At 41.0% G+C, this 26,217-nt stretch overlaps 2 protein-coding genes across 5 annotated transcripts in view; one reads left to right on the top strand and one right to left on the bottom strand.

Annotated features, from left to right (window-relative positions):
• LOC118358991 (ecotropic viral integration site 5 protein homolog) overlaps nucleotides 1-18,546 on the bottom strand; it is a 93,360-nt gene extending 74,814 nt beyond the window's left edge. For 2 of the 4 annotated variants that reach the window (XM_035737084.2, XM_035737086.2), the window contains exon 1: nucleotides 17,627-17,928. The gene's annotated coding sequence lies outside the window, so the exon portion shown is untranslated. Of the gene's footprint in view, nucleotides 1-17,626; nucleotides 17,929-18,318 lie in introns of those variants that run through there. The other 2 variants (XM_035737085.2, XM_035737087.2) reach the window with 2 other exon arrangements.
• A 2,072-nt stretch (nucleotides 18,547-20,618) lies between these two features.
• LOC118358990 (60S ribosomal protein L5) lies at nucleotides 20,619-26,217 on the top strand. The gene is made up of 8 exons (XM_035737083.2): nucleotides 20,619-20,763; nucleotides 21,492-21,561; nucleotides 21,710-21,825; nucleotides 22,202-22,336; nucleotides 22,988-23,190; nucleotides 24,066-24,243; nucleotides 25,621-25,709; nucleotides 26,054-26,217. The coding sequence occupies exons 1-8, from the start codon at nucleotides 20,761-20,763 to the stop codon at nucleotides 26,154-26,156; spliced, it is 897 nt and encodes a 298-aa protein (XP_035592976.1). The 5' UTR covers nucleotides 20,619-20,760; the 3' UTR covers nucleotides 26,157-26,217.

Here is a 26,217-nt window from a genome sequence, read left to right as displayed (position 1 = left end):
ACAATTGAAAGAATATGGCACCACAACAAACCTGCCAAGAGAGGGCCGCCCACCAAAACTCACAGACCAGGCAAGGAGGGCATTAATCAGAAAGGCAACAAAGAGACCAGACAACCCCGAAGGAGCTGCAAAACTCCACAGCGGAGATCGGAGTATCTGTCCATGGGACCACTAAGTCGTACACTCCAGAGCTGGGCTTTATGGAAGAGTGCCCAGAAAAAAAAGCTATTGCTTAAAGAAAAAAATAAGCAAACACGTTTGGTGTTTGCCAAAAGGCATGTGGGAGACTCCCCAAACATATGGAAGAAGGTACTCTGGTCAGATGAGACTAAAATCGAGCTCTTTGGACATCAAGGAAAACACTATCTCTGGCGCAAACCCAACACCTCATCACCCCGAGAACACCATTCCCACAGTGAAGCGTGGTGGTGGCAGCATCATGTTGTGGGGATGTTTTTCATCAGCAGGGACTGGGAGAGACAGGTCAGAATTGAAGGAAGGAAGGATGGTGCTAAATACAGGGAAATTCTTGAGGGAAACCTGTTTCAGTCTTACAGAGATTTGAGACTGGGGTGGAGGTTCACCTTCCAGCAGGACAATGACCCTAAGCATACTGCTGATGCAACACTCGAGTGGTTTAAGGGGAAACATTTAAATGTATTGGAATGGCCTAGTCAAAGCCCAGACCTCAATCCAATTGAGAATCTGTGGTATTACTTAAAGATTGCTGTACACCAGCGGAACCCATCCAACTTGAAGGAGCCGGAGCAGTTTGCCTTCAAGAATGGGCAAAAATCCCAGTGGCTAGATGTGCCAAGCTTATAGAGATATACCCAAAGAGCCTTGCAGCTGTAATTGCTGCAAAAGGTGGCTCTACAAAATATTGACTTTGGGAGGGTGAATAGTTATGCACACTCAAGTTGTTTTTTTTTGTCTTATTTCTTGTTTTGTTTCACAATAAAACATATTTTGCATCTTCAAAGTGGTAGGCATGTTGTGTAAATCAAATGATTACCCCCCCAAATCTATTTTAACTCCAGGTTGTAAGGCAACAAAATACAAAAATGTCAAGGGGGGTGAATACTTTTGCAAGCCACTGTAATGGGCCTCAGATGATGTTTGATTTCTTTCTCATCCGCTAGGTCATTGGGCTAGTTTATTAATTAAAACAACAGCATGGTCTTTAAGTGCTTCAGTGTCCTGCCATTGTCAGACATGTGCAAGCATCAGGTTTAGGCCTATAGCACCCCTATAGAATCTCAATTGCATACTCCAAGTTCTTTCTCCTCACTTCTCAAAACCCATCAGATGAGAAAGCCAGGAGGTCCCTCACCTCTGACTTACTCAAATGGGTTTTGTGGAGGGGAGGACTTGGAGTATGCAATTGAAATTATTCCTCCGACTCTCACTGCATCACTAAACTAGGTCAGGGTCAATGAAATACTATACATTCCCTTTAATAAGAAACAGCTGTTTGGGCTGTCATAGAATGGTGGGAGGACATTTGTCAATGGCCTATATGATCCAATGAATAGGTCCAGTTAGTCATGGGATGTTGGGCCCAGAGATGCATGTTAGTTGAAACTCCCTGAGCCTATTAATTCATGCTATGTAAAGTGCAGTGGTATTTCGAAGGTCAAAAACAGACAGATATTTATCGGTGTATTCTAGTTCCTGTTTGTGTCTGCAAAAGTTTTGGGCAAGTGTTGAGTCCCTCTCCAGTTTAAAAACAGGAAGCCAGGGCTAGCTGTGACCCACACCTGACACCAAGGTCTGTCACCAGACTTTGCTCTGACATGTTGCTCATCTCTGTGGGATGAAAATTAGTCAATGTGGCTGGCATTCTCCTTGGCCATCTGATACTTTAGACTTGGCTAAAAGGCCTGTGAACTCCACTGTACAATTAGTCTAAAACAGCCCTCGGGCTCTAGTCTAGTAGACAGAAATAGTTATTTTAGCTGACCAGTCAGTACAGTAGTGCCAGCTCGGTACTAGGCCCTATATCCTGCCTTGCACTGAAAAACAGGAAACAAGACCACCACTGTTTTTAGTGAGACACCCTATCCCTGACCTGCCTAAAATATATATATCTTAAATCTCCCTTCTGACCTTGCAGGAAACTAGATTCATTACTCTTATGTTCAAAAATACAAGCATGTGTGAAATTCATGGGTCAAGATAGTTTTGTAAGTAGTGATGGGGGAGAGAAACCTCTTTTTTTTTTTACACAGTTACAAAACAAACACGCTGTTATTTTTTGGGACAAAATTATACTAATACTTTGAATCCAAGTATCAATATGTAAAAAGCGCGAGCTGGCTGTTCGTGCGCTAGAACACCATTATTTTTCATTCTATAGCTTGTTCTCCATCTTGCTGTCTCATCTCTCTGCAACAGACATATAGTGAGCAATATGTTTGGAATATCAAAACACAATAAAATCACAGTATCGAATCGCATCGGCACCTAAGTATAGTGATAATATCGTACGGTGAGGTCCCTGGCAATTCCTATCCTTATCAGTGGCTTTAAAATGAGTATGTCTAGGGATGGGCAACTTTGATGGGGTTGGAGTAGAGGACCTTGTGCATTTCAGGTAAAATAACAACTCAATGTTTATATCCCAAGACAAATTAGCTAACAACAGCAAGCTAGCTCAATTGGACAAATTAGCTAGCAAGTGCAAGCTAACTAGCTAAATTGCCATACATGTTTAATGCTTTTCGACCTGTCCCCAAATGAATGTCATTGGTTCAGAATTTGTTTTGATATTTTAACCTGCGTGTCGTGATCGCGTTTGGTGTAGGGGGACAAAATACATTTATGCACGATGGCGCATGTGCGCAGCCGGTTTGGGTTCCGTGTAAGACTGCTAATTAGCTAACCACTAGCTACCCGGACTATCCGCATTGACCCTTTTTGCACTAAATCTTAACTCATGTCGTGGAAGGATCAAAATTTGTTGATAACATTTGTAAGATATTTAATATTCATCAAATGTGTGTACGTTACTTCTCATAAGAATGTATTTTGTTGTACTATAGTGGTGGCCATTGGCAGTTATCTGTTCTGTCAGGACTAAGTTGTATGGGCCACAGAGAGGGGAGAGGTCAAAGTGTCATCATGTGTAAACATATCTTTTACTCCCTACCTTTCCCATTCTGGGGAAAGAATGGTTGCAGTGTCTGGAATCATTCTATGCTCCCTCTAATGTTGTTTTTATCTTAACCTATGGCCTAACCTTTTTCTCTCCGTGAGTTTGTCCAGGAGTTTGTATTTTGAGTGGGTTGTATCTAAATGACAATTTGATATATGCCTGTTGATATGGAGGATTTTGTTTATGGTTCTGGGGTTTGGGAAAGGAGACAAAGCTGAACGATGAATTATGTCTATGCTGTCTGACTATGTGTGTCTTTGCTATTAACCTCTTAAGACTCTAGGGGCAGTATTGCATTTTTGGATAAAAAGACGTGCCCGTTTTAAGCGCGATATTTTGTCACGAAAAGATGCTCGACTATGCATGGAATTGATAGCTTTGGAAAGAAAACACTCTGAAGTTTCCAGAACTGCAAAGATTTTCACTGTGAGTGCCCTAGAACACAAGCTTTAGGCAAAACCAAGATGTTACTGCAACCAGGAAATGAACAGGATTTCTGAAGCTACGTTTTGCATTGTCTCCCTATATGGCTGTGAATGCCCCAGGAATGAGCCTACCCTTTCTATCATTTCCCCAAGGGGTCTGCAGCATTGTGACGTATTTGCAGGCATATCATTGGAAGATTGACCATAAGAGACTACATTTGCCAAGTGTCCGCACGGTGTCCTGCATGGAAATTGGTGCGCAAAACTCAGCTGCTGGTATTTTTCCATGGGATTCAGAGAAAAACCATGCTTCCACGAACGGCATATCAATGAAAAGATATTTGACAAAACACCTTGAGGATTGATTCAAACAACGTTTGCCATTGTTTCGGTCGATATTATGGAGTTAATTCGGAAAAAGTTCGACGTGTAGGTGACCGAATTTTCGGTTCGTTTCGGTAGCCAAATGTGATGTACAAAACGGAGCGATTTGTCCTACACAAAGAATCTTTCAGGAAAAACTGGACATCTGCTATGTAACTGAGAGTCTCCTCATTGAAACATCTGAAGTTCTTCAAAGGTAAATTATTTTATCTGATTGCTTTGCTGGTTGTGAATATGTTGCGTGCTAAATGCTACGCTAAATGCTAAGCTAGCTATCAACACTCTTACACAAATTATTGATTTTCTATGGTTCAAAAGCATATTTTGAAAATCTGAGATGACAGTGTTGTTAAGAAAAGGCTAAGCTTGAGAACAGGCATATTTATTTCATTTCATTTGCGATTTTCAGAAATCGTTAACGTTGCGTTATGGTAATGAGCTTGAGCAGTAGTCACGATCCCGGATGAGGGGTTCTATGAGGGCTATTAAAGGAACTCAGTTGCATTGTAAGGGGACTCTCAGAGAATTCACTGGGAGACACTGAATTTATCTGAGAGTCACAGGATTGTGATAGAGCTCGTATAATTAAAGATGGACTTTTATAACTAACTCTGACGTGTGTGTGTGGTTTGCTCCCGTGATTTGGTAAATAGAGGAAATTTCCACAACACTCATCACATACGCCAGTGTTGCCCAACCCTGCTTATCGAGTACCCCCAACAGTACAGTTTTGTTGTAGTCCTTCACAACACACCTTATTCAACTCAGTGCAGGTGTGCTTGTCCAGGGTTACAATAAAAACGTGTACTGTTGGGGGTACGCGAGGACCAAGGTTTGAAAACACTGACATTTGCTGATGTTACTGGTTATTATCTATTCTGTTGCTTAGTCACTTTAACCCTACCTATATGGACATATCTACCTCAATTGTTGCATTCACTGTTAGTCTACACCTGTTCTTTACAAAGCATGTGACAAATAACATTTTATTTGAACCCAGCCAGGATCTTCTAACACTCTGTCCAAAATGGCACCCTATTCCCTACACAATTAGTGCACTGCTTTTGACCAGAGGCCAATGGGACCATGGTCAAAAGAGTTCACTATGTAGGGAATAGAATGCCGTTTTGGACAGAGTGTTAGAAGAGACAGCCTCCCTCTGGGAACCAAGAGGGGGATGCAAGGGTGCAAGAGAAGCTCCCTCAACACATCCCCAATGTGTTATGCCAGGCAGAGCTAACCGGTAGGAGAAAAGATTACTCTGGGATTGACATAGAAAGGGAAGGAAGATGAGAGGGAGAGAGCAGCCTGTTCCAGGGATTAATGCTTCAGATTGATTGTGCCAAGTGAACAAACACATATTGTAGTACTGTACAGTGAAAGCCTCACCTGTATGTCTCTCTCTGCTGAGCACCAAAATCAAAAACATTCTGACTGTCGTGGAGGTGTGTCTGTGCACTGGGACATAACAGCGGAGGGGAACACAATTAGAACATGATCTTGCATACAGTGTTTTAATACTAGGAACAACTGGTCCACTGAGATTATGTAAGATTTACTGTCTAAAATCTATAGACCTGTCACAAAAAGAGGAGTAAGGCCTATTCTTCTAGCAGGCTCGGACAGGCAACTCACTCGGGCACAGGACCTACTCCAGGAGTAAAGGCGCCTGCATGCTTCCCAGCCGAAATAGTTTGGTACAGTTAGTCCATATATTGTGACGTTTCTGTTCGTTTCGGACTTCGGTGAGGGAGCCGCAGCCCATGCCCTTTCGTCAGTGATTGGTCAACAGTAGGGATTCTTCAATAAAGTCTTTGTTATCATTCAATGAGAGACGACTTGTCATGCACATTTTTTATTTTCACTGAAAATTACTGCACCAAACTTAGTTAGATGTAAAATTGACTGACTAAGATCTCTCCGGTAAAAACCACTAAATTAACGATAGATTTCATGAGTTATCTTAGATTAATTATGACTATTTTGAGGGAGTGTATACAGGCTTTGGCATCTCAAAAACGACTATTGCGGCTTTAAATCATTTTTCAAGCGAAGGTCTTTTAAGGGAGTATGTGAGCACACTCGTTCCGTTTGGTGGCAGCAGAACTGAAGCATGCTGACGCCTTAAGCCTATGTGGTTAAAAACCTGATGAAAGGGTTTCTACTAGTGCACAGGTGGTAGGCCTCCCGTACTGACATTCTTCTCAGTAGCTAGGCCTATGCCTAGTCTGGGTCCCCCCTACATAAATCCTGGTTGGGTGCAGTCTATAATCATTCTCTCTTTTGTTAAGCCAAGGAACAGAGTGGTGAATGAATGGGGGGTTGCATCCTAAATGGCACCCTATTCCCTATATAGTGCACTACTTTTGACCAGGGCCCATGGGGCTCAGGTCAAAAGTATTGGACTATATAGGGAATAGGGTGACATTTTGGATGCAGCAAGAGAAGCAAGAGAAGCATTCTGCATGGCTAATGAAAGGCACAGCAAGGCAAGATTGTGAAGTCTGAATAAAAGGGCTTCTTGGCAAAACAACGTTGCCGGTGAGATCAGCAAACTGAAACTCACCAAGGCCAGCAGCAGTCAATAGCAATGCATCTCTGTGCAGTGCAGCTGAATAGACAAACCTCGGGAAATGTAGCACGACTAACTCAACTAGGATAAGCCAAATCCAGCTATCAATTAGACTATTTTCCTCATTTGTTATATCCTGTGAATTATGGTAACTTTTTTTCAGTATGTGGGCATGAGGAAAATCAAAGCTTTTAATCCATTGCTGTCACTTCTGGGTGAGAAAAGTACAATTGCATCGGCAACAGAACTGGAATATTATTTATCTTGCACCTGCACATAAACATTCTCTCCACACGATAAGAACTCAAATCGCAGCATGGCACAGCAGGGAGATTAAAAAACAGAATGTTAATGTGGGCCACCTTCAGAGAACAAGAACATACATTCCATTTGCTGTTGTCTGAGAGACTATGAGAAAGGAGGGCTGCCAGAAAGGGCACACAGTCTGTCAGGCGTGAGAATAAAGGCTTTTCAGTTCACACACAGAAGACATCTCAGATTGGTGCAGTGTACATTCAGCATTATCAATGGCCTCCTTGAGCGTCTTTCCTCAATGGACAATGCAATAAGCGTTATACGGTTGGTTAGCTGGGACTCAAATGGAAAACTTAGGCTAGATCATTTACATGTGGCCTACAACAGTATTCCCATGTTGACACCGTGGAAGGGGGCACCTCCTTACAACTTTCAAGAAACACATACAAATACACACAGCACTGAATACATTATCAATGGTGGTGACTCAACTGGTTTTATGACAACAAATATCCACACACTATGATGTTCTTAAGCAAATAAAAACGCCACAGAATCTGAATGTGCAGGTGGTGAAATGTTGCCCTGCTAAATCACTCCATTGGATTCACGTGGAGCCTGCCATACCTGTAGTCTACTCTATATGGTGACACAATTATGAAGGGGAAGCGCTCTGTCATAAAAACAACCAAAGTGTCTGACAGAGGGCAAGTACAGACAAGCCAGTCCTCCACAAGCCCAGTCTCTCTCAGTGGTGTGATTCGAATCTGAAGTCACACTTCTCCTCCTAGCCAACAAACGATCCAAGAAAACACCAAGAGGTTACATGGCAGGAATTTCTGGCCAGGACTGTGAGACAGAGCAGACCGGCATGTGACTCTATTACAAAGCGCAAATGTCTAAAACAGGTGTGCCTATGAGGAGTCCAGTGCTAAGGCAGTAGTTTCCTAGTGTTATCAACTAGGCTAGGTAGGCCTAAGATAATAGGGAGCCATTTTTAGTCTGAAGTTGTTCATGGTACAGGAAGAGAAAGAGAAATGTGAGTGTCAGCTAGCTACAGCATTACTAGCCAACACCCAGCATAGCAACAGATGACTGCACACCTGGATCAGCAGTTAAGTGGATCAAGTTGAAAGGGGATCTTCAACACTTCTGCATTCCAAATGGCACCCTATTCCCTATAGTACACTACTTTTGGCATAAGGCTCTGGGGTCAAAAATCGTGTACCATAATATAGGGAATAGGGTGCTATTTGGGATGGAGCCATAGAGCTGGGTTCGGGTTGAGGAGGATTCCTGCACAGTGAGAGTGCAGCTAGATGATGATTACTTCCAATGATCAGATGGAAATGGTGGGGTTTATGGAAACATTTCGGCAGGGATTTCATCCTATGATGAAAAGTCCTTGGTGTGCTTTCAATGAAATGTAAACAAGCTAAGAGGAGGAGAACGGAAAATCTATGCCCTCGGCTGGCCCTACCTACATTGACTGTTATTTCTCACTGTACACAAAGAACTGGATGGTTGTACTGTATAGGCGGCAAACGTTAGCTATTGTTCTCTCGCTCAGCCAATGACAGGAGTTTGTCAGCCAGTAGCCAGCAGATCTAACCCGCTTGCTTACAGCTGCACTAGGGTCGGACAGCATTGCTGTGTATATTAAGACACGGCAGAGCCGGCGAAACATTTATATTAGCATTACTTTAAATTATAGGTATGTACAATCCTGTACTCTGGTTGCGTAAATTGCTATTTTCACCCAACTCTGTGCCTAATCCACCACGGGTCTTGTGTTCTTGCCCCCACCCTCTGTACTCTGAAACTTGCATGTTCTGAACGAGGTATCTCCGTTTCAAACAAGACTCTCCTTAACCTCTATTCAAAGAACAAACAGTTCTTAGTACTCACAAGAGAACAGGATATTTGGCCACCTCATCCAGTAGATATTGGTTAGGTTCGACACATTGAGACATTTATGGTGGATTAAGGAAATGTAACAACGTTGTGCTAGATATGGAGTCGCTCAGACACAAGACGTATGTGGCAGAGACTACAGACAATCACGGACTACAAAAGGAAAACCAGCCACGTCGCCGAGGCCGACGTTTTGCTTCCGTGAAGGCTAAACAGGTTAACACAGTGCCACTGACACGGCCTGCTTACCAAGGGCTGTGGGCCCTCCTCCGTGGCCGACGTGAGTCAAACATAGAACAATTTTTACCCTTGCAAGAGGTCGAAAGATTATGATTTTTCAACGCCGTAACCAATTATTGGAGGACCAAAAAAAGCAGTTACCAATTAAAAATGGGCCACTTTTTACATATATATTTGTAAATGACAATTACAACAATACTGAATGAACACTTATTTTAACTTTATGTAATACATAAATAAAAATATATTTAGTCTCAAATAAATAATGAAACATGTTTCATTTGGTTTAAATAATGCAAAAACAGTGTTGGAGAAGAAAGTAAAAGTGCAATATGTGCCATGTAAAAAAAGCTAACGTTTAAATTCCTTGCTCAGAACATATGAAAGCTGGTGGTTCAATATTTCCAGTTCGTCAATATACCCAGTTAAGAAGTTTTAGGTTGTAGTTATTATCGGACTATTTCTCTCTATACCATTGGTATTTCATATACCTTGACTTCTGGATGTTCTTATAGGCACTTTAGTATTGCCAGCCTAATCTCCGGAGTTTGCTAGGCTTGAAGTCAAACAGCGCTGTGCTTCAAGCATTGCGAAGAGCTGCTGGCAAGCACAGGAAAGTGCTGTTTGAATGAATGCTTACAAGCCTGCTGCTGCCTACCACCGCTCTATCAAATATCAAATCATAGACTTAATTATAATATAATAAACACAGAAATATGAGCCTTAGGTCAGTAATATGGTCAAATCCGGAAACTATCATTTAGAAAACAAAACATTTATTCTTTCAGTGAAATACAGAACCGTTCCGTATATTATTGAACGGGTGGCATCCATAAGTCTAAATATTGCTGTTACATTACACAACCTTCAATGTTGTCATAATTCTGTACAATTCTGGCAAATTACTTACGGTCTTTGTTAGGAAAAAATGGTCTTCACACAGTTCGCAACGAGCCAGGCGGCCCAAACTGCTGCATATACCCCGATTCTGCTTGCACAGAACGCAAGAGAAGTGGCAATTTCCATAGTTAATATTGCCTGCTAACATGAATTTCTAAATATGCAGGTTTAAAAAAAAAAATCCTTGTGTATTGATTTTAAGAAAGGCATTGATGTTTGTGGTTAGGTACATTGGTGCAACGGCAATGCTTTTTTCATGAATGTGCTTGTTAAATCATCACCCGTTTGGTAAATTAGGGTGTGATTCGATAATAAATGAACAGACACCGCATTGATTGCAACGCAGGACAAGCTAGTTAAACTAGTAATATCATCAACCATGTGTAGTTAACTAGTGATTATGTGAAGATTGATTGTTTTTTTATAAGTTTAATGCTAGCTAGCAACTTACCTTGGCTCCTTGCTGCAGTCGCGTAACAGGTGGTCAGCCTGCTACGCAGTCTCCTTGTGGAGTGCAATGTCATCGGCGTTATGAAAACTTGAAATCTGCATTTAATTAAATCGGCCATGCCGTTTAATCGGTCGACCTCTCGTCCAGACGGCATCCCTAGCCGTCTCCTCAGAGCATCCGTAGACCAGCTGGCTGGTGTGTTTACGGGCATATTCAATCTCCCTATCAAAGTCTGCTGTCCCCACATGCTTCAAGATGGCCACCATTGTTCCTGTACCCAAGAAAGCAAAAGTAACTGAACTTAATGACTATCGCCCTGTAGAACTCAGTGCTGTAATCGTGCTTTGAGAGACTAGTCAAGGATTATATCACCTCCACCCTACCTGACACCCCACTTCAATTGTCTTACCGCTCCAATAGGTCCACAGACGATGCAATTGCCATCACACTGCCCTATCCCATCTGGACAAAATAAATACTTATGTAAGAATGCTGTTTAGTGACTATAGCTCAGCATTCAACACCATAGTACCCTCCAAGCTCATCATTAAGCTCGAGGCCCTGGGTCTTAACCCCACACTGAGCAACTGGGCCCCCAGGTAGGAAACATCATCTCCACTCCGCTGATCTTCAACACTGGGGCCCCACAATGGGACGCCCACACAGACAGTGCGGTGATGAAGGCACAACAGAGCCTCTTCAACCTCAGCAGACCAAATAGATTTGGTCTGTACATTTTTACAGATGAACAATTTAAAGCATCCTGTCAGGCTATATAGGGCAAGGGCGTGGTAGGGCAACTGCACAGCACGCAACCACAAGGCTCTCCAGAGGGTGGTGTGGCCCAACCAACGCATCACCGGGGGCAAACTACTCGCCCTCCAGGACACCTACAGCTCCCGATGTCACACTAAGGCCAAAAAGATCAAAGGACAACAACCACCCGAGCCACTGCCTGTTCACCCCGCTATCATCCAGAAGGCAAAGTCAGTACAGATGCATCAAAGCTGGGGCAGAGAGACTGAAAAACAGCTTCTATCTCAAGGCCATCAGACTGTTAAACAGCCATCACTAACATAGAAAGGCTGCTGCTTATATGCATAGACTAGGAATCACTGGTCACTTTAAGGAATGGAACACTAGTTACTTTAATAATGTTTACATATTACATATATATATATATACACACACACCTCATTTATATACTGTATTCTATGGTATCTTAGTCACTTAATGTTTACATATCTGGCATTACTCATCTCATGTGTATATGCTGTTTTCTATACTATTTTACGGTATCTCATTCACTTAATGCTTAGATATCTTGCATTACCCATCTCATATGTATATACTGTTTTTCAAAACTATTCTACTGTATCTTAGTCCGTTCCGCTATGCCATCGCTCGTCCATATGTATATAGTCTTAATTCATTCATACTTAGATGTGTGTATTGGGTATATGTTGTTTAATTTGTTAGATATTACTGCACTGTCAGAACTAGAAGCACCGGCATTTCACTACACCCGCAATAACATCTGTTAATCACGTGTATGTGGCAAAAAAAATTGTATTTGATACAATAAAGATTTTTGATCAAGTATAACCAGATTTGGTGATTTGTTCTGGCTCTCATTTGTTGAATCAAAATATCTACCCACAGGTGCGAGATATGGCTTGGAAAAGTTACCTCAACCCAATGGTGTAGTTGTGCCTGGAGAAGTGGGTATACGCTATACATTTCCCACCCGGCAAAGGAAAGGGGCCTTTAGGTGATGTACAGTAACGCAAGATGTAAAATAGTAAATAATGGTTACTTCTCAAAAAGTATTGAGCTTTTAAGAGGAGTAAAACAAGGCTGTCCATTGTCTCCTTATTTATTTATTTATTACGGCCACTGAAATGCTAGCTATTAAAATTAGATCCAACAAGTACATCAAGAGGTTAACCTCTCTGGGATATGTGGGACGGTAGCGTCCCACCTGGCCAACACCCAGTGAAAATGCAGAGCGCCAAATTCAAATAAATTACCATCAAAATTCAACTTTGAAATCACACATTGAATATACCAAATTAAAGCTACACTCGTTGTGAATCCAGCCAACATGTCAGATTTCAAAAAGGCTTTTTGGTGAAAGCATAAGATGCTATTATCTGATGATAGCACAACAGTAAAGAGAAAGCATATTTCAACCCTGCAGGCGCTACACAAAACGCAGAAATAAAATATAAATCATGCCTTACCTTTGACGAGTTTCTTTTGTTGGCACTCCCATATGTCCCATAAACATCACAAATGGTCCTTTTGTTCGATTAATTCCATCGATATATATCCAAAACATCCATTAACTTGGCGCGTTTGATCCAGAAAAACACAGCTTCCAATTTGCGCAACGTCACTAAAAAATCTCAAAAGTTACCTGTAAACTTTGCCAAAACATTTCAAACTACTTTTGTAATACAACTGTAGGTATTTTTAAACGTTTATAATCGATCAAATTGTATACGGGACTATCTGTGTTCAATACAGGAAGACAAACTAACGCAACCTTTCTGGTCTTGCGCAACTCTCAAAAAGTACACATAACGTGACAGTCATTCAAGATGGCCGTACTACGTCATTACACAAAGGAATAACCTGAACCAATTTCTAAAGACTGGTGACATCCAGTGGAAGCGGTAGGACTGCAAACAAGTCCCTTAGAAATCTAGTTTCCCAATGAAAAGTCATTGAATAGACAGTGACCTCAAAAAAAAAAATTGGAATGATTTGTCCTCGGGGGTTTGCCTGCTACATAAGTTCTGTTATACTCACAGACATGATTCAAACAGTTTTAGAAACTTCAGTGTTTCTATCCAAATAATATGCACATCTTTTATTCTGGGGATGAGTAGCAGGAAGTTGAAATTGGGCACGCTATTTATCAAAAAGTGAAAATCCCTATCCATTTAGGGTTTAAGTATAATTTATGTATGAGTGAACCGTTTAGTGAGAGGTTTTAAGCTTTAATATTTAATCATTTTATTCCAAAAAGTGATTTTTTTTGTTGCTCAAATGATTAAAAAAAACGAGTTGTCTGGAGTGCCATTAGTAAGTAAACTAATGTTTACTTACCAAGGGCTGCGGGCCCCTCCTTGCAAGGCTGCCGGTCCAGACAAGAGGTCGAAAGATTATGATTTTTCAACGCCGTAACCAATTATTGGAGGACCAAAAAAAGCAGTTACCAATTAAAAATGGGCCACTTTTTACATATATATTTGTAATAATGACAATTACAACACTAACTAGTGTTAAATCAATGTGATGTTTCCATAAATAGACAACTTTTTACACCTCCATGGTTGCAAAATCTTAAATATATTTGCTAACTTTCTATTGAAATTGATTGTGGGTAAGTTCATTTATATTTTTGAGATGTGAATACCAAGTATGTCTACTTCACCATCCGCCCATTTTATTAGTAAACTACAAGGTAGTGTTAACATAGTCTTTTTAACAATCCAATACGTAATATGGTATACTTGTCATAATTAGGTTTTAGTCCAGCTAGGCTAGAATAGTGATCAAGATCTTCAATGAGACTGTACAGGTATCCAGATTACAGACTTAAGAAGAAAATAGTCATCAGCATACATTGACACTTGTTTTTATCTTTTTGATTTCTAAACAAGCCAACCTTAAAACCAACTGCAGCATTACCACAAAAATGGAAGCAAGTGGAAAAAGGAGAAGGTAGGGAACTTGTTTGCCTGCCATATATTAAAGATACAAATTGGCTTAAAATAATTGGCATGAATAGAGATAGATACACCAGTTTCATTTGAGGACAAAAATGTTGACAACTGCATCATACAGGTTGCAAAATACATGGGAAGAGATTTTCAAAGTATTGATTCTATGGTACATGGTTAATGAACTGGTCCAAAAAACTAGACTTGATTCAACACTGAGTCTTTCCATTTAAATTATTATATACACAATTCTTGCCACCGACAGAATGATATACATCTCTCAGCTCTTTAGATTTTGCTGTGAAGAAACAGAATAACTAGATCATATATTCTGGTATTGCCCCTATGGAGCTTGTTTCTGGTCACAGGTCCAGGAACAGTTTATAAAAATGAAAATAATCACAACATGCACTTAAAATGAACCTTACAAATAGCAGTGTTGGGTGATTTGGAAAGCCATAGTCAGTCAATAAATAATATAATAATACTTGTAAGAAAGGTTTATCTTTAGCTCACAATCTGTGGATATTATATAATTAGAACATGTTAAAATGTATGTAAAACATCACAGTACATTTTAAAAATTTGACACATGGAAACCAAACGAGGATGGTCTATAGCGATAGGTGGGATGGACCGTGAGTGGTTTAGGGTTGGGATTAAAGAGCTTATGTTTGGTAATGTATTATTGTTATGTGATTGTTTTATATAAAAAAGTACCATGTATGTCAAATGTATGTACAGTTGAACACGGAAGTTTACATACACTTAGGTTGGAGTCATTAAAACTCGCTTTTCAACCACTCCACAAATTTCTTGGTAACAAACTATAGTTTTGGCAAGTCGGTTAGGACAGCTACTTTGTGCACGACTCAAGTAATTTTTCCAACCGTTGTTTAGACAGATTATTTCACTTATAATTCACTGTATCACAATGCCAGTGGGTCAGAAGTTCACTGTGCCTTTAAACAGCTTGGAAAATTCCAGAAAATTGTGTCATGGCTTTAGAAGCTTCGTATAGGCTAATTGACATCATTTGAGTCAATTGGAGGTATACCTGTGGATGCATTTCAAGGCCTACCTTCAAACTCAGTGCCTCTTTGCTTGACATCATGGGAAAATCAAAAGAAATCAGCCAAGACCACAGAATAACAAAATTGTAGACTTCCACAAGTCTGGTTCATCCTTGGAAGCAATTTCCAAACACCTGAAAGTACCACATTCACCTGTACAAACAATAGCATGCAAGTATAAACACCATGGAAGGAGACGCATCTCCTAGAGATGAACGTCCTTTGGTGAGAAAAGTGCAAATCAATCCCAGAACAGCTGGAGGAAACAGGTACAAAAGTATCTATATCCACAGTAAAACGAGTCCTATATCGACATAACCTGAAAGGCCGCTCAACAGGGAAGAAGCCACTGCTCCAAAACCGCCATAAGAAAGCCAGTCTAAGGTTAGCAACTGCACATGGGGACAAAGTTCGTAGTTTTTGGAGAATTGTCCTCTGGTATGATGAAACAAACAGAACTGTTTGGACATAATGACCATCGTTATGTTTGGAGGAAAAAGGGGGAGGCTTGCAAGCCGAAGAAGACCACCACAACCATGAAGCACAGGGGTGGAAGCGTGTGCGAGCAAGGAGGCCTACAAACCTGACTCCTTTACACCAGCTCTGTCAGGAGGAATGGGCCAAAATTTACCCAACTTATTGTGGGAAGCTTGTGGAAGGCTACCCAAAACATTTGACCCAAGTTAAACAATTCAAAGACAATGCTACCAAATACCAAATGAGTGTATGTAAACTTCTGACACACTGGGAATGATGAAATAAATAAAAGCTTAAATAAATCACTCTCGACTATAATTCTGACATTTCACATTCTTAATATAAAGTGGTGATCCTAACTGACCTAAGACAGGGACTTTTTACTAGGATTAAATGTCAGGAATTGTGAAATACTGAGTTGAAATGTAGTTGGCTGAGGTGTATGTAAACTTCCGACTTCAACTGTATATGTAGAATAAATGCTGTAAAAAACAAACAAGATGTGTCACCCGAAGAGGGGAGGTGGGGGGCAGATTGGTTAATAAAAAATATGAATAAATAAGAAAGGCGCCTTGTATGAAAGATGACAAACAGCGACATATTGATCCCATATTGATCTTTCACACAATCAGGCTAACTGGTGTGAAATGGCTAACTAGTTAGCAGTGTGCGCTAGTAGTGTTTCAAATCGGTGATGTCACACGCTCTGAGACATTGAAGTGGTTGTTTTACTAGCGCTACAAAGACTGTGTCAGTTGTGGATGTTTTCAGAGGGTCCCTGGGTCTATCCCAGGTTGGGATAGAAGCAATACTTACACACAAGCTGTACTGCAAGTAGGCTAATTGTAGGTCTACTATTGAAACAGATAAATGAAGCTGTCAACTCAGCAATTCACAGGTTTCAGATTTCACCCCCTTTTTAATGTTTTTGCTCTCAACGTCAAACTAATAGAACAATAACAAAATATGATGTTCTAAGTCCATAAGAACACTTAATTAAAAGCCACCAGGAGACCACTTTTGAGGTCTGGGAAAAATCTAGGATTTTTTTGTGTGTGTGTAGTTACCCTTTAATTCATGTACCCAGGCACCTACCACTGTTGTTTGGTTAGTGGTGTTTCTGTAGCACATGAGATGGAGTTTCCAAAACAAATGGTTTTCCTGTTCCTTAATTGATTGAAACCTGTACGAAGTAGAGGGATTTATGTTTATAGAACAGTACCGCAATTCATTATCAATTCACGTTTAGATGGAGTATTTGGCTGTTATAGCTTCCAGAGTCAATTCGCCCTTTAAACAGAACATGCAAGGTCCTTGGACTAAGGAGTAATGTTAGGCTCCTTTCGTCCAATATTGGGCTCGTCCGACCCTAGTGCAGCTGTTAGTAAACGAATCAGATCAGCCAGGTACTGTTCATTTGAAGAACTCACCTGAAAACTGACTGGTGCTCGACTTGAAACAGATTAACTTAAAACTACATCAGCTATCTTGAAAGTAACTTAAAACGATAAGCAAAAAAACGGTTCTCCTTCAACCATTGTGACTACAAATGTAGCTAGCTACAGTAACAGAAGTGTTTATAACGGGTGTTGTTTGAAGTATCTGATGAGGTGTGAGTTTTGTTTGCTGTCCACATATGTAACCGTTACTTTCTGAAGTTCCTTGGCTGGCTACAGGAAATAGTTTGCATGCAGTTTAGCTAACTGGCGATGTATTTTGAGTTCATGAACAAACAGCTTATTAGCTATGGAAGTTGCTAGTTAGTTAGCGAAGCTATGTAGCTAACCAGTTAGCTAATGCAGTTTACGTGATTAGCCAGCAAGTTTGCTAACTAACGTTATTTAGTGACATAAAAAGTTAACTGAATTACAGAACCGTCTCAAGCAACAGTACCAGACGCATGATTAACTCCAGACTATTTCCAAACACTGTAGCTAGCTAGCTAACATGAAACCTATCCGGCTGGAGAGGAAAAGTAGCTTGACAACTATTAACGTTAGCTAGCAACAGCTCCTTGCTCTCACAAAAAAAACTGAACCGTACTTACCTTGCCTGGAAGCCTTTTCAATCCTCAGAGATCAATATGAACTTTCCATGGACCAAAGTACAACTGCACAGTCTTGCGCAATTGAACTGTAAGGAGTTCAACAGCCAGGTTTCAGATTTTATTTAATGCCGAGTTTTAGTTTGCTTGTTAGCTGCCGCTAGCTGATTCCACCACCAGGCAACAGCTCCACCGTCCAGCCCATCGAGCCGAATACGTGTAGCCTACACAAATCCACAGCCCGCTCGTGCCAACAAGAGGGCAGCTCCAATGTTTACATCCACTGTACAGAGCATGCGCCACGTCAGTCGACCTCAAAAACCTAACAACTGAACAAAAATAGTACACTACTGCTATCTACTGTTTATTGTATTGCCCTACACTTAGCTACATAAACTTCGTTAGCTTTTTGGCCTCTTCACAAACTACATTAGCTAGCCCTATAGGTTTTTGAAAAATGATGCAAGTTCATGTCAGCCATTTCTTATCAGCACCCAAGCTAAAACACTATCAGAGAATATAGTAGACCCATTGGATAATTCTGTATCAGTTTTAATCTCATAAAAAGTTATCTAGACAAGTTCTTAACATATTGTATTTGCTCTGTAAAACAGTATGTTCCTATTAGCTGTAGTCTACTAAAGTCAAGAGTAACTACAAAGAACTGGAAGCCAATCACTACAGCACAAACTCACCTGAGGCTAACTGTCTCTGACAATAGTATCAGTTCCACAGGACGTTTTGGAATTTTGCTGCCCGGAGTAGATCACAGCAAACATCCCACACTTAGAGTGGGTGACAGAGAGACAATGTCAATCAGAAAATGTCAAAATAAAGGTTCACGATCAGCTGTTCAGCTCAGACTAAAGAAGCACTTAAGCCTTTTCTAAGACAGGTGAGAATGAGGTGAATGGCAGAGCTGACTGTTTTTGATCCACATATGAACAAAAGGTCATCAAACAAACTTTTCTGGTTTTACGTGGAAGTACTTACATAAATATCATATTTCTTATGTTAGCCACACCCTTGTCTGTCCTAAAAAAAATGTCTGACGTATGACTCTTGCCTACGCCATATGCACAGTATGTCTGTTATGGACTGACAATAGATACAGTACAAACCACATACTATAACAGAAAAAACACCCATTTGACGCCGCTTGTATGTTCTCTACAAAACCCTTTGGGTGTGTCTGTTGTTTTTATTATTAACATTTTCCTATCTCAAAACGTAGATACCTTACAATAAGGAAAACAAATATATACATTTTTATTCAGTAAATTGTGCCATTAGAAAGTATTCACACCCCTTGACTTTTTCCACATTTTGTTACGTTACAGCCTGAATTTAAAATGGGTTAAAAATGAGAAGCTGAAATGTCTTAAGTCAATAAGTATTCAACCCCTTTGTTATGGTAAGCCTAAATAAGTTCAGGAGTAAATATTTGCTTAACAATTCACATAATAAGTTGCATGGACTCACTCTATGTGCAATAAGAGTGTTTAACATGATTTTTGAATGACTCCCTCATCTCTGTACCCCACACATACAATTATCTATAAGGCCCCTCAGACGAGCAGTGAATTTCAAACACAGATTCAACCACATAGACCAGGGAGGTTTTCAGATGCCTCACAAAGAAGAGCACTTATTGGTAGATGGGTACATTTCTTTTTAAAGTATATCCCTTTGAGCATGATGAAGTTATTAATTACACTTTGGATGGTGTATCAATACACCTAGGCACTTCAAAGATACAGGCAGCCTTCCTAACTCAGGTGCTGGAGAGGAAGGAACTCACTCAGGGATTTCACCATGAGGCCAATGGTGACTTTAAAACAGGTACGGAGTTTAATGGCTGTGATAGGAAAAATTGAGGATGGCTCAAAAACATTGTAGTTACTCCACAATACTAACCTAATTAACAGAATGAAAAGAAGGAAGCTTGTTAAGAATATTTGCATCCTGTTTGCAACAACACACTGAAGTAATACTGCAAAAAAATGTGGCAAAGCAATTAACCTTTTGTCCTGAATACACAGTGTTATGTTTGGGACAAATCCAACACAACACATTACTGAGTACCACTCTTCATATTTCCAAGCATAGTGGTGGCTGCATCATGTTATGGTTATGCTTGTAATCGTTAAGGACGGGGGAGTTTTTCAGGATAAAAACTAAATAGAATGGAGCCGAACACAGGCAAAATCCTACAGGAAAACCTGGTTCAGTCTGCTTTCCACCACACTGGGAGATGATTTCATCTTTCAGCAGGACAATGACCTAAAACAAATGGCAAAATCTACAATGGAGTTGCTTACTAAGAAGTTCCTGAGTGGTAGAGTTACAATTTTGACTTAAATCTGCTTGAAAATCTATGGCAAGACCTGAAAGTGGTTGTCTAGCGATGATCAACAACCAATTTGATAGAGCTTGAATTATTTTTAAAAAACAATAATGGGCCAATTTTGCACAATCCAGGTGTGGAAAGCTCTTAGAGACTTACCCAGAAAGACTCAAAGCTGTAATCACTGCCAAATGTGATTCTCACATGTATTGACTTAGGGGGTTGAATACTTATCATATCAAGATATATGTATTTGACAAATGTTAAACTGTTTCTTCAACAAAGAGTAGTATTTTGTGTAGATCGTTGGCAAAAAAAAGACAATGAAATCCATTTAATCCCACGTTTTAACACAACAAAATGCCCAAAAAGTCAAGGGGTGTGAATACTTTCTGAAGGCATGCACACACAGCATGGTACAGTCACAAAGTGATAGGTCGCAGTTGCGAATGAGAACTTGTTCTCAACTAGCCTACCTGGTTAAATAAAGGTGAAATACATTTGTGTTGTAGGATGGTTTATTACAACCCCACAAAGAAAAATCACATAGTTATACATATTTTTGATCAAGTACTCTTTCTTGTTTGAGCCATTTTATCAGCTGGTCTTGTCGTTGTTCGTTTTGTACAGTAGAGGGCAGTGCAGAATTTTCCCTACTTTTCTGCTACATCCGGCGACGCGCTATTTACGGAACATGCGCAAATGAAAACTTTCTTTTTCTAGTGCAGCGGAGTGAAATCCCAGTCTTTGACTCCAGGCTCCTGGCTAAGGAGACAGAAAAGGCTGCAAAATGGTCAGTAAATTGCCAAAATACGTTCCTACATACATGTGTTAGACATCAACGTTTGTTGTCTGCAATCACATGTTTTTATGTTTTTGAAACTCCTTGGATGAAGATGGATTCTGTCCGGCTGCCCGGTTACTGTTCACCGGGGTCTATCAAACGTGGCCTAAATGGCCGCCTTCACGATTTAATGTTTCCTTTGGCGCTGTGGAGATATTCCCAACTATGTGTTACTTTCCCTGATAAGTGGATGTTGTCTATCATGTCCCGTGACGTAAATTGCTATCGAACATGTTTGCGGTGTTGCCTAACACTAAAAGTAGCAAAGGCACGGCTGGCTAACACTGTTAGGCTAGTTAGCTGTTACTATCAGCGATGACAGGCCCAATACTCAGTGCAACATAATGTTTGATCACTTTGGCCACATTACGTGTACTTTTAAGTGCAGCATGTGTAATGTTAGGGATACTTTTTTGTGTGTTGACAAGTAGCTAGCTAGTTGGACTGACACATGCAAGCTACCTGGGGCGGCAGGTAGGCTAGTGGTTAAACCGTTGGGTCAGTAACCGAAAGGTTGCTGGCTCGAATCCTCGACCTGACAAGGTAAAAATCTGTCGTTCTTCCCCTGAGCAAGGCAGTCAACCCACTCTGCCCCGGTAGGCCGTCATTGTAAATAAGGATGTCTTCTGAACTTAACTATTTAAATGAAAAATAAGCTAAACTGTCTTCTCTCATAGGGTTTTGTGAAAGTGGTGAAGAATAAGTCCTACTTCAAGAGGTACCAGGTCAAATTCAGGAGGAGGAGAGGTAAGACTGGTTTTAGGACTTAAGATTCAAGTAGGAGTCTAAACTTAAATGCCATGACTGTCTTTATCTTTAATTTCACACTAAAGACCCTATTCATTCCACTGACGCACCACCACTTGATTGACTTGAGTATCCCTGTTTTGCTTAGAGGGAAAGACCGACTACTTTGCCCGTAAGCGCCTGGTCATCCAAGATAAGAACAAGTACAACACACCCAAGTACAGGATGATCGTTCGCTTCTCCAACCGGGATATCGTCTGCCAGGTAAGATGGGATTCACATGAGAAAATATAGCTGGAATTACCACAATGGACAAAGAACTTACGGCCACATACTCGTTCTCCAATCCCAGATACGTAGATAATAATTTAGCAGAAGCTTTTAGCCAAAACATTTTATTGACAATTAATCATGTGGCCCATGTTAGTCAAACCCACAACTCTGTTGCCACCTGAGTACCATGCTTTAGTCCAGTTGGAACGGCAGTCTCAACTTCAGCTATATTGTCCCTATCATTCCCACATGACCCATGTGGTAACAATGATCAAGGAGGTAATGGGAAATGTGCCATGAGGGATTGACTGATGGGCCACGTGATAATGCCTTGATTTTCTCATGCTTGCTTGTGTATTTGCTCTAGATTGCCTATGCCAAGATTGAGGGTGACATGATCGTGTGCGCCGCCTACTCCCACGAGCTGCCCAAGTACGGGATCGCCGTGGGACTAACTAACTATGCAGCAGCCTACTGCACTGGTCTGCTGCTGGCCCGCAGGGTAAGATTAGCTCTCATACACCCCCACTTTGACCTGATGGCGGCTGCTATAGTTTTCAGGACTGGGTCTTATTAGCTAATGCGTATTCTATGTTTCTACCCTGATGGAGTTTGAAAAGTCATAATTTCTCTTGAGTATCCTTTCCTCAAACCTCATTTAGTCTTCAATGCCTTGAAGTATGATGGACACTGTATGAACAGTTGGTGCTCAAATTGCTAAGTTATTGACAGAACTGAGTCGTGTTCTCGCTTGCACAAAATTGTTGTGTAGAGATTACATGATTTTGTGTAAGACATGAAAGAAAGAAAGAAGAATGTCTGTTCTAAATCTGAATTATCAAACAATCCTTTTGAAGGCGACCCTGCTCTTCTGTTCTCACTGTAAATAATTGGCAGTTGGTCAGCCAAAAAGCAGCCTGTCAGTTTTTGTTTCGCTTGTTTAATGTGTTGCTTCAGAATCAGCTTTTGTATTTACTTTGTGGTTTGTCAGTGCAGCAGATTTGTTTAAAATTGACTTATGACTGCAGCATGAGTGGGTGCCTTGCCTCTTTAGCCACCTGTGGTAGAGTTTTCGCTCAGCAAGAAACCATGTAGTCGGCTTGTTTTAATAATACAACAGATTTCTCTAATCCCTTTCGTCTTTCCACTCTAGCTGCTGAACAAGTTTGGCCTGGACAAGGTGTACGAGGGCCAGGTGGAGGTGACTGGAGATGAGTTCAACGTAGAGAGTATTGATGGTCAGCCAGGTGCATTCACCTGCTATCTAGACGCAGGGCTCGCCAGAACCAGCACTGGCAACAAGGTGTTCGGGGCCCTGAAGGGGGCTGTGGATGGAGGCCTGTCCATCCCTCACAGGTAATTACACTTCTGTGTGTTAGGAACACATTGCTGTAGCCAGGAGTAAAAGTGCTGTCCATAATCTTATTCATTGTGATTTTAAAAGGCAAGACTGATCATAGATTAGTGTTCTTACTCTTGATGCATACTGCCACATGTCCCAGGTTGGTTTGTGCCATTTTTCTGTACATCACAAACAGATCTGTGACCAGGCTAGTATTTCGGGAAGTAATCAGGATCAATATTTTGTTTGATACACTCAAGATTGAGCAGATTGAAGTTCCTTCATTTGCCCAGGTTGATGTAAAATGTCCTGTTTCAAGATGTTGCTCAGAGCAATATGATTCATTGGTTTACCATCCAAATGTGTTATATGCACAGAGATCGGGGGCTCTAGTGTCTGTATTAGCATGGGTAGTGCCATTGAGGGCTTTTGTAGTAGTCATCTGGGTGGGACTTCCTATGGGTTAAGGAAGGATCACAATTCCATCACCAGGAGGGATCTGTGAGGAATTATACTTGTGAGGAAACGTTCTATAACTGCAGGTGGCAGTAAATCGGCGACCTTAGCTTTTTACCTGTTCGAACAACACATTCTACGTGGCAATGTGCACCCTTTCGGTTTGTTTGCCAACTCGGTAAAAGGAAAACTGACTACCTCAAAATGGAGATGCCCATGCTTTTTCGCCGTAATAGGAAAGATGCAATTGTGCTAATGTCTAAGTGTATAGTTATTTCCTTGGAATTCTGCAAGAAGTCATTTTTATATTGCTTTAGTGGAACTATTTGGCCTTGGTGCTGACAGTCTTCAGGAAAAGCGCTATTGATAATATTGAATGAGCCTGGTTGTTCCGTAGCCTCTTTCAGTCTGATATTGTTGTTTGCCCCCCCAGCACTAAGCGCTTTCCTGGGTATGATGCTGAGAGCAAAGAGTTCAATGCGGAGGTCCACCGCAAGCACATCATGGGCGTCAATGTGTCAGAGTATATGAGCTACCTGATGGAGGAAGATGAGGATGCATACAAGAAGCAGTTCTCCCGCTTCATCAAGAATGGCGTTGTCCCTGACAAGGTAAGTTCAACGTTCACCCTGAACCCATTGTGATGATGTATGGGGAGATTCCTGCCAATACCTGGCTCTATTAGTTCCCTTACACAAGTGTTTCTGAACCCCAGTACCCCGACAGCACACTTTGTTTTAGCAATTGGACAAACTCCTGGTTCAACTGAAGGCTTGATTAGTTGACAAATTGAATCAGCTGTGCTTATTTGGGGCTACAACAGGAATGTGTGTTCGCTATACTCAAGGACTGGAGTTGGGAAACTGCTTCTCACCACTGCTAGATGGTATCGTCACCTGGTTTTCACTGAACCTGAGTGGGTAGTAACTACTGTTCTGTTAAATTGTTAGGCCTCATGCTTGTAAGCATACTGGGGGGGTCATATCCGCTTCTCCATAAATAAATTCTGATGGGAATGTTATGCTGAATCCCAAAACAGTCCCTTCCCCTCGGCTCTCCATTTGCACATTTACGGGGGGCATCTGCCATATGCAAAAGTGTCCCGAAGCAAAGGGAGTAGTAATTGTAGGGGCCAACATGAGCCTCCAATAGTGGCTTCAACCAAGCCAGCAAGGCTGCCAGGTCGAGAGCAAAGTGCTATGCCAACACTCACTGAGATGTTTGGAGTTTGTGCAATTTCATGTGAAGGAATGAGGTGTGCCTAATTATGTTATATGCATGGCCAGCCTTTTTCGAGGCTTGACAAGCCTATCAAATGAAGTGCCCCCCAAATAACAATTTTAATGTAAAATAACAGGAGAAATGTGTTAATTTGAATTGAATGCTTGTTTTATTTAAATGTGGAACATGAATTGCATAATTCAAGTCAGGTGTGTCCTGAAGTAATGGGTTAATTTAATCCTCATCATTTTGGAAGTTGCCCGTGGTGTTGTCAGCCACATGGTTTAGGGTTAAGCGTTTACTTAAACTGTCACCATATTGCTCCCAACTATCCACTGCTCTCTGACCTACAGAAGTGACTAGGGGTCGATTTGGATTTCAGAGTAGGAACTGTGTGCTGCTTGATGATGAAACATTTGATGCTGAGCAAATTGTAGTTGGTCCTTCATTTGCCCAGGTTGATGTAATCAACGTTTCAAGACGGGGCTGAGAGCAGCTCAGTTCATTAGTTTGTCATACATGTGCTAGAATGAAAATGCAACTGAAAATACAAAATGTCATCACCTCAGTCCTATCGATTGGCTGTATAAATAATTAGACACGGGTAGAGTAGAAACTATACTGAGTCAAGCTTGCATGGTTTAGTGTTAAAAAGGGAAGTAGATTTTTGGCTATCCAGTAGGAGCCTTTATGGTTGTGTGTATTTGATTGCTGGAATTGGCATTTACCCACATTATACTAATTTGTTTGCCACACTTGTCCTGCAGGTTGAGGAAATGTACAGAAAGGCACACGCTGGCATTCGTGAGAACCCAGTCCATGAAAAGAAACCTAAGAAAGAAGTCAAGAAGAAGAGGTGAGTTGATGAGCAGTTTTGGCTATTTTCTATTGGAAATGCAGTGCCACTGCATTGTTGCTATTCATGTTATAATTCTATAACCTGATAGCAAACCTGCCTAGATGATCACGAACCTAATCGGTGTCAATTCTATTTAATTCTGTAAGTAAACAGAAATTCCTTTGACATTCTGTTTACTTACTGAATGGAAATCAAATTATAACACCCCCCCAGTCATTTTCCTTCAGTATTTTAAAGCAGTTTACTGATGTGACAGCCACCCTCTTCATATTTCCTGACACTGTAAAAATTGAATTGTTAAAATGTAATTCTGAAATCCATCCTCCCTGTTTGGTCACCAGGTGGAACCGTGCCAAGCTCTCTCTGGCCCAGAGGAAAGACCGCGTTGCCCAGAAGAAGGCCAGCTTCCTCCGGGCTCAGGAACAGGAGGCTGCCGACAGCTAAACTCTCTGGTCCTAATGATGGAGCAACAATGCTTTGTTATAATAAATATATTGGAAAAGAA

The sequence above is a fragment of the Oncorhynchus keta genome, chromosome 26 (assembly GCF_023373465.1).
Source record: "Oncorhynchus keta strain PuntledgeMale-10-30-2019 chromosome 26, Oket_V2, whole genome shotgun sequence".
Classification (NCBI taxonomy): Eukaryota; Metazoa; Chordata; class Actinopteri; order Salmoniformes; family Salmonidae; genus Oncorhynchus; species Oncorhynchus keta.
The sequence above is the reverse complement of the archived record's forward strand: the minus strand, read 5'-3'. Positions and strand labels throughout refer to the sequence as shown.

Coding starts and splice junctions, on each gene's coding strand:
- LOC118358990 (XM_035737083.2), top strand. Junction 21,826..22,201: donor ACCGGGATATCGTCTGCCAG/GTAAGATGGGAT, acceptor TATTTGCTCTAG/ATTGCCTATGCCAAGATTGA. Junction 23,191..24,065: donor GGCCTGTCCATCCCTCACAG/GTAATTACACTT, acceptor TTGCCCCCCCAG/CACTAAGCGCTTTCCTGGGT.